Source organism: Neospora caninum, chromosome XII (genome assembly GCF_000208865.1).
Source record: "Neospora caninum Liverpool complete genome, chromosome XII".
Classification (NCBI taxonomy): Eukaryota; Apicomplexa; class Conoidasida; order Eucoccidiorida; family Sarcocystidae; genus Neospora; species Neospora caninum.
In genome coordinates this window covers 1,725,093-1,739,886 of record NC_018398.1, presented here as the reverse complement: position 1 = coordinate 1,739,886, position 14,794 = coordinate 1,725,093, and the positions used below count along the sequence as shown (strand labels likewise).

Genomic DNA, 14,794 nt, shown 5'->3' with positions numbered 1-14,794 from the left:
GGGGAAGAAAGCGGCCAGACGCATCCGAAATCATCCAAGATTTGACGGGGCGCGGCTGCGTATGCACGCGGATGCCGCTGCCGTCTCATCCGTTGCGGTCCCTGCCGTTCCCGACTCCGTCATCCTCTTTGTTCTTGCCTGTACGCTTTCGATCCTCTTGTACTCTTTGCCCCGCATTGTGCCGTGTCTTGGTCTCTCACCTGCTCTTTCAGCCTGGCCATATCTGGAACCGGCTCGTCTCGAGTTTTGTCGTCAACTTTTGTTCCTCTTCTGTTCGTCTTGTGCTGCCGATCCGTTTCGTTCATCGGCCGTCCGCCTTCGCCGCATCGCTCTTCTCAAGCGCCTCCCGCCTTTTCTCCTATGAGCGACCTCAAGGCTTCTCGGCGCGTCTGCCTCCGGAGCAGTCCTCCTTTGCCGGCTTCCTCCGGCGGTTTTTCTGTGCTGCAGCGTCACGACTTTTGTCTCCTTCCCTGCCCTCAGAGATCCTCACGCGAGCGCCGTCCGAGTCTGAAAACGCGCCTGAGCCGGTCCCTGTCGACCAGCGGGCGTTCCCGCCCCTCTGCTTGCCGACGAAGCGGACACGCAGCCCAGACAAAGGCCGCATGCAGGAGCTCCGCGGCGTCGACACCAGGTTTTTCACCACGAAAGTGTGATTCTGCTCAGCTACCACACTCTGCCTTTTCGGCAGAAGAACTGCATGCGGCTGCAGCAGAGATCGTTTGGGGGAGACCCGAAGTGCAGGCCTGGATCGAAGCGCCTGTGTGCTGTTCTCGATACGCCTTTTTAGCCTCACGCGGCCAGCAAGGACACAGCAACCCACGGTTGCTCACGTTTTCATTCTCGCCTGCGTGCACCCATCCGCGAACCAAGTTGTCGACTCGTGTGCTGCCACCCAGATCGGAGGGACTTGTTTGCTCCCGAGCCTTCTGGAGTGAACATGCCAGTAGAGCCTGCACAAGCGAAGCGGGCGTTTCTGCACAGGGATGGGTTTTGTCTCCGTCTCGGCGGCGGTGTCCAGGCTCTCCAGATCCGAATGGACCGGCCGCACCAGCCCCAGCGACTGATTCTGTCTGTCTGTCTGTCTCCGTCGTCTTCCCGCCCGTCTCGTCTAAGGCAGTGTAGGGAGTCGGAAAACGCCGGAAGACCGCCGCGTGCGGATCCCGGTGGCCTTTCGAGGTCAGACGCAGGCTCGCAGGCCATGGAGCGTTTGGACTCTCCCTCTCCGAGGGAGAAAAAAACCCGCGGGACGCATTGCGCTGTTTCTTCCCGTGCCTCGTTGTGTCCCTGTTGCGCCGACGCTGTTTCCTCCGCAGGTTCGCCCGCACGTTTTCATGCCTCTTGTCCGTCTCTTGTGTCGGACGCTTCGCTGGTTCTTCCCGCCTCTTCGCTTTCTCGCTCTCCCTCGTCTGCCTCCTCTTCTCGGCAGCCTCTCTTTCGTAGACCAAGAAATCGTTTTTCCACCGACAGCGGTTGTCGCCGCCCGCCGAGCGTTCCTCGTTACACCGATTTTGCTGCGCCATGCAGCGCCCCCCCACTTTTTATTGCGTTGCCGGTGCATGCGATGGCTCCAAGGCAAGAGAGCGGCGACACCGCTGCGGCCGTCAGAGAAACGGCCTCTAATCGAGGTCGAGGGCGTGGTAGCAGCACTGCGAACACCGTCGCGACTCTGAGCGTTCCCGGCGATAGAACCAAGTATGCTTCAGCTCATGATGACAAGCAGAAGGCGTTTCAGAGCCACGGACTTCCTTTAGGACAGGCTGCTGAGGACAGCAGCGTGTCCACGAAGGCGGACGCTAACGGAGGATACACGGACTCTCAGATCCCAGCGACGCAGTCTTCAACCGACGACCAAGGAGAACGACTGGGCAATGGGTGTGCAGTTCTGGGTTCGAAATATCCGGGCTTTTACGAGGATGATGACGATGATACTTCGATGTTCATTCCCAGCCCCGGCGCCGCCTTCCTTGCCAGTCGGGGCCCCGAGATCGCCAGGGGTCGGGGGCTGTTGAACCCCGAGATGCGGTTTTCACTGGACAACTCCCCCCCGATCGTGCTTCAGAAGCCAAGGGCCAAGGAGCAACCAAAGTCGAGACTGAAAAGCTTATTCAACTTCTCGATGAAAGGGACAACGGACAAAAGGGGAAATGAGCCGACACGACTCGGGACCGAGGGCAACGGAGACCCTCATCGGGCGGGATCTCAGAGTGTCGGGTTCCGTCACTTTGGCACGGATGACGACGCTGAAGACGGATACTTTGGCTCCTTTTCTCGCGGTTTACCGAGAGACAGGGACGCACTCCACACAGGCCTGTCGATGCAGAGCTGCATTTCTCTGAGTGACGACGAGTGCAACACGAGTGAAACGAAACGTAGCCATCGATCTGTCGGCAGAGACCACGCACAACACAGTACGACTCATGGTGACACACGCAGTGCTCACGGCAGCAGTAAAGACCACTCGAAGGATCCGGTCTCTTCCACAAGGAGCAGTGCTCATGGGGAGCAGACAGAGCGAGGAGGTCGGCCGAGTAAGCCACGAAGGAAAACAGACGCTCACGGCCGAAAAGAGGAAGGGAAACAAGATGCTGACTCCGAAGGCGAGTGCCCATGTTGTTGCTGTTGTTGCTGTTGCTGCTGTTGTGGGTCCGATGCCGAGGAGGGTCGGGAGACCATTCAAGTGAATCGTAGAGACGGAAGCACGTACAGGAGAGCGAGACGTCCATCGAGAAGATACGCGTCTCGAAGGTAGCGGGGGGTGCGTCTCCACAGAATCAAATGCCGGGCACGGGACGGAGAAGATTGAGAGGTACACGGAGGAGCGTCGCTCGACGCAGCATTGACCAATGCGCCGACTGCAAGAAAATCCGGCCCAAACGTTTTGAGTATCCTGAGGAGGTACCAGGAGTTTTCTGGAATGACGAGATCAGCCACAGAAGGCAAGGGGCTGTGGTTTTTCCACCAGGAAGCATGCAGACTCAAGAGAGTGAAAGCACTGATGCCAGGCGCACGAGTTCCAGCTGTTCGCCACGTTTGTTGTTCGCCGCGGAGGTACTCTTTTCACTCTCTTCGTGAGCACCGTGAAACACGGGGCACTTTGCTTGTGGGGTAGTGGAAGATTTTTTTGTGGATCGGCAAAATTCGCGACATAGTCGATTCCTCTCATTTTCACAGACCCCGAGGTGGTTAAACAGCTGGCAGGTTGGTGCCAAAATTGCTGGTGTGATTTCTCCTCTTGCACGTTGTGGCCGAGCCGCGGACCCAGACTATAGTTGCTAATACAGCTCCAAGAGATTAATACAAAATGGAAATGTAGCCAAGAAGCACTGGAGGCATCTGAACACCAGACGGTGGTTTAGCATCAGCACCTTAGTGCAGGTCACACACGCTGCTTCAAGCAAGAAACTGAGATAAACCACCAAAGCTCATTTTCCGTACCAAACATTCCGTTCCCTTTATGAAGTGCCGTCTACTCCCAATGTGCGAAAAGAATCAGAACGCGAGACGGTAGTTTGACTGCGACACGTCAACAGACAGTTGGCTTCTAGGAGCCGTCCTGGTTTCCGCACCGATCGCGAGTCTCTCTTGTGCCCGTGGAACACATCGTCCGCTCTTGAGAACTATTCCATAATTCAGCACTGGAAGTCCGACCAGCTTCCATGCTTCACTGGACCCTTTGCGCGCTTTCCTCCCCTCCATCCATGCCTTCGGGGGGAGAGAGCTCGGGATCTACGCCGGGAAAGACGCCTGCGTATCCTGAGAAAAGCTCCGCTCTCGCTGAGAGCTCAGAGGGTGCAGGAACCGAGAGAGTCGCCCCGTGACTCCTTTTTTCGGAGCAGCCTGTGGAGTGCCCGAGCCATTAGAACTGCTCTTTGGGTTGTTACAGATTTGTGGCTCTCATCCGGTACCACTTTGCGTTTCGTACTGTGACGGCTCACTGATGTGTACATTGAGGATACACCGGATCGGCAGGCCCTCCCTTACCTTCACACACATAAATGACTTACCTTCACACACAAATGAAAACGGTACACTCGTCTAGATGCACGCGACGTGCTGACTGTGTGCGCCGGCTGCAAGACACAAAAGTGCTTCGCTCCTGTTTTCCCGGACGGCCAACGCGACTGGACCCGATGAGTTCAGCTCCACGGAAAATGCGTTCTGCCTCCGGGAGTGAGTTTAAACTCCTTTTCTGGACATCGTTTTCTCACGCACGACTCTCACGCACGAGAACTTATTTTTAGGCCTTGGCTGAGCAGCTGGCGCCCGCGGAGCGATCCGCATGCAACCTGTCGCAGCGGAAGCCGTCTCCCCCTTACCTTTGCATGTCTCGTCGCCGGCTCTTTGTGTGTTTCTTTCTTGTTGCGAAGAGGGACAACTTCAACTCGTTTGTGTAGCCGCACGGTTTGCCGCCATGTCTCCGAGACAGAAAGCGTCTCTTTTTCCGTTTCTACTACCGACTACAGCGAGCGAGAGCGGGGGTTACGGAAATGCTCTAGAACAGGGGCATAAAACGGGGCCTGACAGATCAGACATTGGCTCGAAAATTCGCCGCCATCTGAGATCCCTGGCTGGATGCGCTGTGGTATGTACATCTTGTATCTCTCTGCTCTAACGCTCCAGCAGATTGACCGCTCTCTCCGCACATTTCTTCGCTCCTTGGCGCGCACGTTCTGAGCTACTCGATTTCGTTCGCCAGCGAACTCACCTTCTACATGGTTCCTTCACACAGCCCCTGGCTTCTCCGTGTCGCGGCCTTGTCTGCACTTCGTGAGAACTGCGTGGGAAGGCTCTTGGACCTCCCTTTGGCTCACAAGAAGATGGTTCGCCGGATAGGAGAGAAGACAGCGACTTCCAGGTTTCACACACGCCGTTCTCGGCAGCCGCCCCCCCGTACCCGCAGACGGCAAAGCGCAAACCAGCTTGCCTCGCCCCAACGAGGCGTCTGGTCAAGCGTGGATGTGCTGCGAAGAACGCCTGGAGCAAGGGCCCGCAGACGCTTGGACAGGCGAAGTGCAGACTGGATTCGTCTTTGAGTGTCGCCGTCTTCACCGTCCTCTTCCTGGACTCTTGTTCGGTTCGTCGCCTCACCGCCTTCCTCGATCTCAGACCGTCTGCTCGATGTGTTGGATGTCAACCCGTCTCCTTTCCGTCCCCTCTGTTTTCCGTCCCTTTGCTGTCCCGTCGGACCTCTCGTCTTGTGCAGATTGCTTCAGCTCTGCGTTCGATGGATCCTCGTCTTTTGTCTTCGTCTGCGACTCCCGCCACTTCCTTTCGGCTGGGAGTGCACCGCGAGGAAGACACCACGCGGCCTCCGTCACTCGGACCGCCTTCTCGCCATTCTTCTGGAGCTGACGCTTTGAAGCCTTCCTCAGGACCGGCTATACACTCTCCCTCTGATGGCTTTTCTTCACGGCCGTCGAGGCGATCCACGCCTCGCTCCTCCCGTTCCCGGCGCAGCGCGCCACGCGGTCGCCTTCTCGCTTACATTTTGTTCACGTGTCTGATCTGCCTTGTTCTTCTTCTCTGCTCCTTCGTGGTCCTCCACACACCGGTTTCCTTCTCAGAGAAGCGCAGAGCCTTCGCTCCCTCAGTTGAACTTGCGGCTCCTTCGCCAAGAAAACGCAGAGACTCGGGGCGTGACGCCGCGCCTGTCGATCCAGACTCTTCGTCAAGCTCAGGCATCTGGGCCATCCTCACCCACTGGCTGCGCTGGTCGTCGCGGGGCACTGCCTTGGTCTTTCATAACCTGCATGCCCACGCGGGCTCCGAGCGCACGCAGGAGACTCCAAGGACGGGCGTCGTCGAGCCGTCTTCGGTCGCTCGCCTCTCCAGCGAAGAGTGGGTGGAGACTGCCGACAGCCCAGAACGCGACAGACAAAAGAGCCCAGTGAGCTCGGCTTGGCGCGCCCCGCGGGTGCCTCGCCACAATGGGGAAAAAGAGGGAGCCTCAGTCTCGCAGGAGTCTCCCGCAGGTGGAAGGCGAGAAACTCGCGAAAGAGACAGACCGAGACACGACGGAGACGGCCGCGGATTTGGAGACGCCCACAGCGACGACGCATTTCTTGTCGTCGTGGACGAAGAGGCAAAAACGTGGATGGAGCGACCGGCCGGTGCGCCTCTCCGCCGCCGTGTGTGGTACCCGGTTGAGGAACCGACAGCCTCGCCCCTTTCTGGTGGCGGAGCCCAAGGGGAGGCAGCACGAGGAGGCGAGCACGGCGAGGCGGGTACGCCGAGAAACGAACGCGAAGCGCGGGCTGAGGACCTGGAAGCTTGGAGGAGGCACTTGAACCCCCTCGGGGACATCTTCGTATCACACGCCGACGTGTCCCTTTATCCCGCAAAGCGCCTGTCGCAGTGTCTCCGGCATCCTGCATCCCTGGGGGACTTGAGGAAGGCGCTCGGAGGCGATTTCAACAAGCTGGCAGCGAGCACTGCACTCCAGACGAAGACCGGCGAACTTGATCCAGAGGGGAAGCAGCAGGAATGGTCAAGTTCCAGCGAGGAAGACGACGCCCATGGAACTGCCAGCTTCATCGCCACCACCGCAAAATTTGGCGCAAATGACCGAAAGGGGACAGTGGAGAAGACGCAGCGCGTCGTGATGGACCTCCTCCGGGAGCTCGAACACCACTACCCGTTTCCCGTTGGCGGTCTCTGGCCCTTCTCGGCCGCCAGCGGGAAGGCCTCCCGTGGCGGAGCTGAGCGAACAGCAGCTGCGCTGTCGCAGGTTCCCTCGCCGTCACCTTTGCTCTCGCCTCGCGAATCTTCGTCGGAAGAACGGAGAACGCGTTCGCAGCCCAGGAGAGAAGGTTCTCCTTCGATGAGTTCATCAGGCCTTCCGCTCCGTCCTGTTCCTCCACCGCCGCCGAGTGTTGTGCTGCCTTTTCCGCTGCCAAACGCGGAGGTTCTTCGGCACGCCACTGAGCGACTCGCAGAGCAACCCCGCTCTCCCTGGGAGCCCGTCGAGGCGGACGCTGTGCCCCGCAGCTCAAGAGAGAGACGCGAGGGCGAGGGGCGGTCTGGGGACGAGGCGGCAACGGAGTTTCCTCACGCCTCCTTCCTACAAGACTTGCGCGACTTATTCCTGCCTTCGTTTTCGGCCCGACTGCACCGTTCCTACAAAGAGAAGGACAGCGATTCGGCCTCGGCCTCATCCGACCCGTGCCACCCTGCGGCAGTCTTGGACGCCACGCGACTCGCACAGTCAGCAGACTTTGGCCGCGTATCTCGTCACCCGGTGTCTGGGCTGGGTCTCCTGATTCAACAAGAAGCCGTCGTTTCTCAGCTGGTTAACCACCTCGCCCAGAACTGGGCCGTGCAGGATCCAAGACGAGAGGAGACTGGTTTCCACGGCGCAGCCACCGGGGAGGGGAACGTGGACGGAGACGGCCCCCACCGGGAACCCGGAGGCGCTGCGGCTTTTGGTGCGGTGCCGATCTCTCCAGCTTTTGCAGCTGCTGCGATCCTTGCATGTTTCTTGGAAACAGAGTCGAGGGAGGCGCCGGTTTCAGGGACAGCGGCAGTGTCCAAGAGCTCCACCTCAGACAGAGGAAAGGCCGACCCTCTTCGTCGACGTCGTAAGCCAGGAGGGAAGCGTGCGCGAGGAAACTAGAAGCAAGATGGGTCCCTTGGATTTTAGGGGATACCTGCCTATATCACCTGCAAGGGGCTGAGCGCTCTCGCGTTTCCCCCTTTCCGTCACTGCTCTCTCTCCGGCTCCACGTAGTACCGCTCACTGAACTCCGGTGGTTTTCCTGCCATCTCGACCTTCCGAGGCTCTGTCCAGACTCGTCTGCCAGGCAGTTGCTTCATATGGGGCCGACTTTTTGCGCCTTTTTTTTCCGCGGCTTCGGCGCTTTTGTGTGCTGTCTCTTTAGGTCACGCCCTCGGCGCGGCTCTGCGAGGCGCAGCGCTGCACTCAGCTCTTCTGCTGGCGACTGCAGGCGTCGGTTCAGCGAATTTGAGAAGGGAAGGGAGGCGCGCACACACGGACGTCTCGGGCGCGGCATCCGCCTCTGCGTCTTCTCACCATCAGCGCCTCTTCTGGGTCACCTCTCTCCCTGTATCTGTCGTGACTTCGTTCGTCCCAGAGTTCGGCGAACAAGACGTACCCTCCAGTCAGATCGAGACGGCATCGCAACTGCGAGAAGACGACACTAAGAAACGGAAAGAGACCGCGAAGAATAGGCGTCAAATCGGCCCATATCCACAGTTAGAAGCAAATCAGAGCACCGGAAAAAACCCGATGAAATACGGCAGCCAGGCAGCCTCGGTGGTGCGTCTCGCTCTGGATGCTCGGGTGGCGTCTTCGTTCGCGCCTCCAGTCGCCTTTGAAGCGCCGTCTTCGTTCAAGACGTGGGACTCCCTCTCTGCTTTAGCAGCCTCCTTGGAGCTGGCGGAAGAGGAAAACCCGTCAGCGTCGAGTCAAAAGCGTGGAGACCTTCATCTTTTCTTCGAAGCTGCGCCAGTGCGTTTCCGTTCTTCGGCGTCGGCGGACGCGAATCGACAAACACCCCTGGCAAAGGGCTTTGATCCCGTCCGGGACACTGCTCTGCCTCCGGTGACCGTCCTTCAGCTTGCCGCTCTCACTGTCGCTAGCGCAGTTCCGGAAGCACGAGCACCGTCGAAGCTGCCGGAAGGGAAACAGGCTCGGCGGTCCGCCGCGCAGATCGAGGGAGCATGCGAGAGCGCAGCAGCGTTCGTGTTGCACGTTGTGCCTTGGGTGCTTCTTCCTGAAATTCTTTCCTCTTCTCCGCTCTCGTTTTTCGCCGCCCTGGGAGAAAGCTCGGAGTTGCGCGACGCCGCCAAGCGGACGGAAAGAGAGGAGAGGCTGCAGGAGGCAAGGGATCACGTTGGAGCCTGGGCGCGCAGTGACGGAACCTTGGGCGTGGAGACAACTGAACAGTTCGACGAGCAACTCCGAGAGACACTCAGACCCGTGTCGCGTTTTCGCGTCGAGCGCATGCAGCACCTCATAGCGAAGATGGTGGACAGCGGCATTGTGGATTCGTCATTTTTCGCTTCGTTTGCTCAGCTTCTGTCTCGGCACTCCTCGATGGAACTGGGCGAGCTCATGCTCGACGAAGGCACTCTCGGCTCGAAGGAGAGAGGAAAAGGTGGGAGCGGCTTTCTTCCGAGGATGCGCGGAACGCAAAAGAGCCGAGAGCAGGCTCCAAGCAAAACTACGGGAGAGCACGCGGAAGGACCCAAAGGGAGCGACAACGTAAATCAGGGGCTCGGGGGAGAGAAAGGAAAGAAGGGCGGCCGAGCTTTGCTGTTCGGAAGACGAGAATTCGATGTGGTTCTGTTCTCGCCCGCAACGTCTAGAGGGCCTCTGACCAATCAGGTCGTCCTGGATTTCCGCAGAGCCGCGGAAGCGAACAACGAGGAAGAGAGTTCGTTTCCACCCTTTGCTGGCGCAGCAGGTGGCGACGGCGGAGATGCGGATGGGACGAAGGACAGTCCAAGGAAAGAAGCCCGCCCTCGGCACCCCTTAGAGTTCCTAGACCTTGAGCTCTTTTTGTTACCAACCGAGGCGAGCACCTCGCCTGCCTCCCCAAAAGCGGCCGACCCAGCGAGCGAGCGGGGGAATTCCGGGACCCGGACCGAAGGCACCGCGAAGCGAGGTGAAGAAGAGGATAGAATAGAGGAGAGCAGGCTGATCAAAAGCGGTGCCCCCGGCTTTCAAGACAGCGCGGAGGACGAAGAGAGGGGAGAGTTTAGGCGCTTCCCCCAGGACATAAGAAAGTTTCGCTCCTGGATGCACGCCGCAATGAAGAGCTTTTTCATATCAAGAGCAACTTTCTGCCTCTGTCCTCAGGAAGGCTGGCTCCCCTCACTGTGTATATTTGAGGCCCTCGCCCACGCGTGCATCCCTGTTATAATTGGAGGTGAGTCAAGAAGCGACAAACGTGCAGAAGCTGACCAGTGCGCGAGGGACAGGTCAAGAAACCAAGAGCCTCAAACAGAGAAACAGCTAGCCTCGCGCGGGTGGACGGATGGGCAAGAGAGCAAGCGGACACGTGTCCTCGCGCTTACCTCGTGTGTCCCTTTTGCTTCGCATACTTTTAGACTTTTTGCGGATTCGTCTTGTCTCAACCTGACTTTCCCTACTCTCTGTAATATGCCAGTGCCACGTGTCCTGTCCCTGTTCATTTTGCTTCAGGCGAAGAGGAGCTCTGGCTCCCTGGGGGTTGTCTTTTTGATTGGATCCAAATCGCCGTCTTCGTTCCTCTGAGCCGCGCCCCATACACTTCGCTTATTCTCTCGTTAATTCCGGAAAAGGAAATATTAGAAAAGCAGCAAATGCTGTGGAAGCTACGTCAACACTTTCTCTACGACTTATCTCCTTTCTTCACAGCGGGGAGTTCGGGAAATGAAACAGGGTCTTCTTCGTCAATCGGGCGGCCTTCGTGGAAGAGAGGTGCGTTCGACTCTCCCGTGGTAGATGCTGGGAAGCTCGCATTGCTTGAGATTGCCTTGCGAGCACCCTTCTTTGACTACCAAGTGAACAAAACTCCTGGGGAGAGATGAGGAAACGGGGAGGTAGATGCATGGAATGAACATGGCCGTGTGGGCCTCTGTAACCTGGTTTGATGTATCGCTCAATACATCAAATAGGACCATGCCATTTTTCGGAGATATACATGTGTAATGTGGCAAAACAAAACCTAGAGCATCCAAGGGGGGTGGCATGTGGGACGAAAGTCTCCCGACTTTTCCGTTGATATATGCGACGTGGTAAGTGAATGCAGCCAATAGGAATGACTCGGAGAGTCCGGCCGGTGGAGGAATAGTTTCTGTTCTGGTCTAGGCCGTTGCAGTGCCGTACTGCTTCTTGGTGTTTGGAAGCATGCCGTTTTTCAGTGCCTGAAGCGCCAGGTTTGCTTTTCGCTAACCGTTTACATAGGATGAAACCCTTTGGGTGCGAGTGGATACCCATCGCTGTAATCCTGCGCAAATCCTGGCGATGGGAGTCGGTACCTGGCGTTAGAGATACGCGCGCTTTTAGGTATAATTGCCCCACGCGTCGGCGCTTTCCCGGATTTTTGAGTGCTGAGCTTGTGTGCGCTTTGCTGAAACGCCCAAGTATGACTCCCAAAGTTTTTCACGGACTGTAGAAACACAGACGTGATCGTCTACTAAAAAAATCTTGGTCCACGCCAAGCAATCCAAATCGCAGCATCGCCGGTTGTAAAACCAAAGATTGGACTGACACCGTGTGATCTACCTTGACCCGGGGCAGAGAGCCGCACCAAGCAGATCTGTTACCCACGCCACATGAAACTCATCCCGCAGGCGTTTGCTGATGGGGCGCTCTCCGCATCAGCACTATAGAAGACGCTCACGAGTCCACAACCATAACTTCGTAATCTCAATGGTTTGCGATAGAGCCATAACACCATGATATTTACACAGTTCAACCCTGCATTATCTAACAGTCAATTCGTGTTAGGTTGGATATTCTATATACCAACCGATCTAAAATCGTGATGCCCTTGCCGTTTATATAAATCCAGTTTGAACGGGCGGCTGCACAGATGCGTTTCTGTGTTTGCCACCACAGCCAAGATGCTGCCGTCTCTCCGGCCTTCTTCCTCAGGTAGAGCGTTTTAGTATGGTGTACAAGCTTTTGACTTGAGTTCCAACCAGCTGGTGTCTCACTGTTGAGGAGGGGCTCCCTAGAAAAGGCGACGGCTGCCATACGTGGCAGTACAGAGGGTAGGGAGGCGCTGCTTATGGCGTTGACAGGCATCCTCCCACAGGGTACCCACTCCTGCCCGTTCCTTGCTCTTCCTTCAGTCCCTTGCTGAGGAGCCTGAAGACGCTTTCTTTGCGGTAGACAGCTTCGACTGCTGCCGCTCACCATATACACCTTGTTTTTGAGTTTGAAAGTATGAGGTTTCACATTACTCAAGGGGTAGCGTTGGTGTGTCGCCACTGACCCTTGTTTCTGTGGAAGACAGATTGCTCATTCCAGTTCCTCGTAAGAAACGAGCAAGCATAGCTCTTTCGCTATTACAGCTTCAGGACCACACCTGGTTCCGTCTGAATAGCGAGTGTAGGTGCTCTGTACTGTTTATCGACTGGGCACATCCGACATATATAATTCATGAAATTCGTCTTCTGTTTGTCCCGAGGCCTCTGTGTTCCGCTATCCACTGGCTCCCCACCAGCTGCTTTCCCCCGCTTTCGGATTCTGAACAGTTTTGGAAACTTCATTGACTCTTCACCCACAAGCGCCAATTCACTATATACAGAAAGGGTGAAGATGTCCCGATCAGCAATGAGGAACTCCCCAAAGCTCCGAAGATTTCTCAAAACTTAAAGAGTGATGCTCTGCCACTGCTAGTCAGATATGAACTGACAGCATCCTGCGTCGCTGGCAACAACACTGCGAGTAGCCGCTGGCTCGTTTCGGTGCGCGGTCACCTCCGAGGAAATGGGTTTTCAGTTTCTCGGGATTGCAACAGTGCATATTGACAAGCGTCATTCCGTGCAGGCGGCTTAGCTGACTGAAAATTGTTGTTTACCCAGGAGCCTTTTTGCGAAGTCGGCCTTGTGCTATATGGTTCATCTATTTTGACACGATTTCATTGACTCACCACGGACCATTGAGATGCGTTGGCTCAGCTCGTCGGCTACCCCAGAGTCGTCTAGCCAAAGCATTACTCCATGATCCCCGAAAGCGGAATGCTGCTTTGGAAGAAGCACACAGATGAATAAAATTCAGGAGTTACAGTAGACGGGGGGTCACAGATGACGGTCGTTGTCTTATGACTGCAAAACAAGCGGACTCATACATCCAGGACAGCGTACTGGTAATGTAGTCGTAAACAGGAAGACACACATTCATCCTCGTTTCTTGGCCAATGAATACCATATGTTCCACTGCTCTAAGCGTCGACACGTGTATGACAAAGATGCTTCATTGAACGCCGCGTGAAGGCCGTCTTTTTGCAGTACATCTTTTTCTTGCCTAACTATGGGGCGATGGATTCTTACATCTATTTCAGCAAACAAAGTGACATCGCTACTCTGTTTGTGTGCAGTGGCAAACATCGTACTCGCCATATTGCTTCTCTTACAGAAGGCCGGTGTATTTGGACAGGTCAACACCGAAAGTGCCCCCCCGCCGCGACAATTTTCCCATTTGGTCTCACACTATTTTTCAGATGATTTGCACTTGAGTACATTTCAGCGGGAACGAGCCGATGCTGCCACTGACGGGCTCGCAGGCGCTGACGACGCTGCGTGCGCTGAGGACCGACATGGTGACCAGAGAGAACCATCGGGGAATCGCCTGAAAAACCACAGCACCGTGACATGTGGCATGGGTTCTTTTGCTGGGCCAAGCGTCGACTGGATATATCCTTGGTTGCCCCGACCATTCCCCTCGCTCTTCCCTTCGTTGTTCCCAGTGTGTACATTAGTTGAGTCTCCGATGATAACGCCGTTGAGCTCCTTTACCGGCGACTCAACGCTTGTCATGACTTCTACTTCACAGCACGGGAATCGAGGACACATGCGAAACTCTGGTAGAAGCGAGAGAGCGCTGCGCCCCCGAGGCTGCGTCACCGTTGGAGAGATTTGTTTGGGACCGTTGCCGTGCTGCAAAGGAGCAGTCTGTATGCCACTCCCCGAATCGAGCAGCGCAACGCCTACGTGCTACCCCGCAGAATTTGCAGGTTTCAACGAGGATATCTCGCTTCCCCAATATGAACCCATTTTCGAGGACACAGCCTACCTCTCCAGCTCCCTCTGGTTTAAGAGACGTCCCCGGACGTCGTCTCGATCATGAACAGAAAAGAACATACGATTCGATCGTGCCGTCAATACATGGATCACGCGCACGTCGGACGGAGGCTGTCACACTGCTTTTGAGTTTGCCTGTGAAGACAGCAGGAACTAGCTGGTTGTATACCAGCCAATTTTTTGATGCGAAGCTGCCGCTTCGAAAGAGGGTGACAGACAGGGATCCACTCGTCTTCGCACCCTTATCCGTATAACTTTTGCCCAAGTTGGTTCTCCTGTTCTGGATTTTTCTTTATCCAGTTAGGACTTCAAGTGTACGCTGCAAAGCCAGCTCGTTATGTACGGACGTGTCGCGCAGAGTGGAAGTAATTTCTCTATTATACGCGACCAATCAGAATACAGAGTGCAAACGCAACCTGTTAAACCGAAATTTGTCATGGAAACTTGTAATAGGTGTGCGAGTAATTTACTGCTAGGAAGAAACGGTGCTCACGGCTAAACCACGTACAAGTTTGCAGAAGCAGATGGCACACTTTTATAGCTGTATACCAGGAGCAGCGCCGCAGGTGTGCCGACCGAAATATCCACCCCAACTGTTTACCTTGTTGTGCGCGTATCAACGTGATGTTGGCGTGTTAATTGTGTTTGATTTTCCACTTATTTTACCCCATGACACCTGGCCTAATCTCGCTTGGTAAACGAGGTTCCACCTGGCCCCGAAGGACGTGGACCGTGCCTACACAAGATCCTGTACCGATCCGCTAAATCACCACCAATACAATCACGTCTCGCAGTTGCACGCCACAGAGTCGGCCCCTTTCTGATGCTACGACGATTTTCAGACACAACATTATACGCGTCTCCAAAAACATCACCACGCCCACACGGCGAGTTCCTCACCGCTACCCCATCGACGCCCGAGCAGAAGATTTCCATCGGGGACGTGGCAGGAACTCCCGTGCGGGCGCGATACCCAAAGAGAACCTCCCCATAAAATAGAGACACACTAAACTTCTTTCGAAAGTAGCGGGAATCTGGA

The 14,794-nt window shown here is 56.1% G+C and overlaps 2 protein-coding genes across 2 annotated transcripts; both read left to right on the top strand.

Annotated features, from left to right (window-relative positions):
- Positions 1–1,561: 1,561 nt before the first annotated feature.
- On the top strand, positions 1,562–2,749 carry NCLIV_062480 (hypothetical protein; the record flags this gene model as incomplete). Its single annotated transcript, XM_003885799.1, has 1 exon — positions 1,562–2,749. The coding sequence occupies one exon, from the start codon at positions 1,562–1,564 to the stop codon at positions 2,747–2,749; it is 1,188 nt and encodes a 395-aa protein (XP_003885848.1).
- Positions 2,750–5,224: 2,475 nt separating this feature from the next.
- NCLIV_062470 (conserved hypothetical protein) lies at positions 5,225–10,533 on the top strand (the record flags this gene model as incomplete). Its single annotated transcript, XM_003885798.1, has 3 exons — positions 5,225–7,577; positions 7,878–9,890; positions 10,166–10,533. 3 exons carry the CDS (start codon positions 5,225–5,227, stop codon positions 10,531–10,533), a joined length of 4,734 nt encoding a protein of 1,577 aa, XP_003885847.1.
- Positions 10,534–14,794: the final 4,261 nt, after the last annotated feature.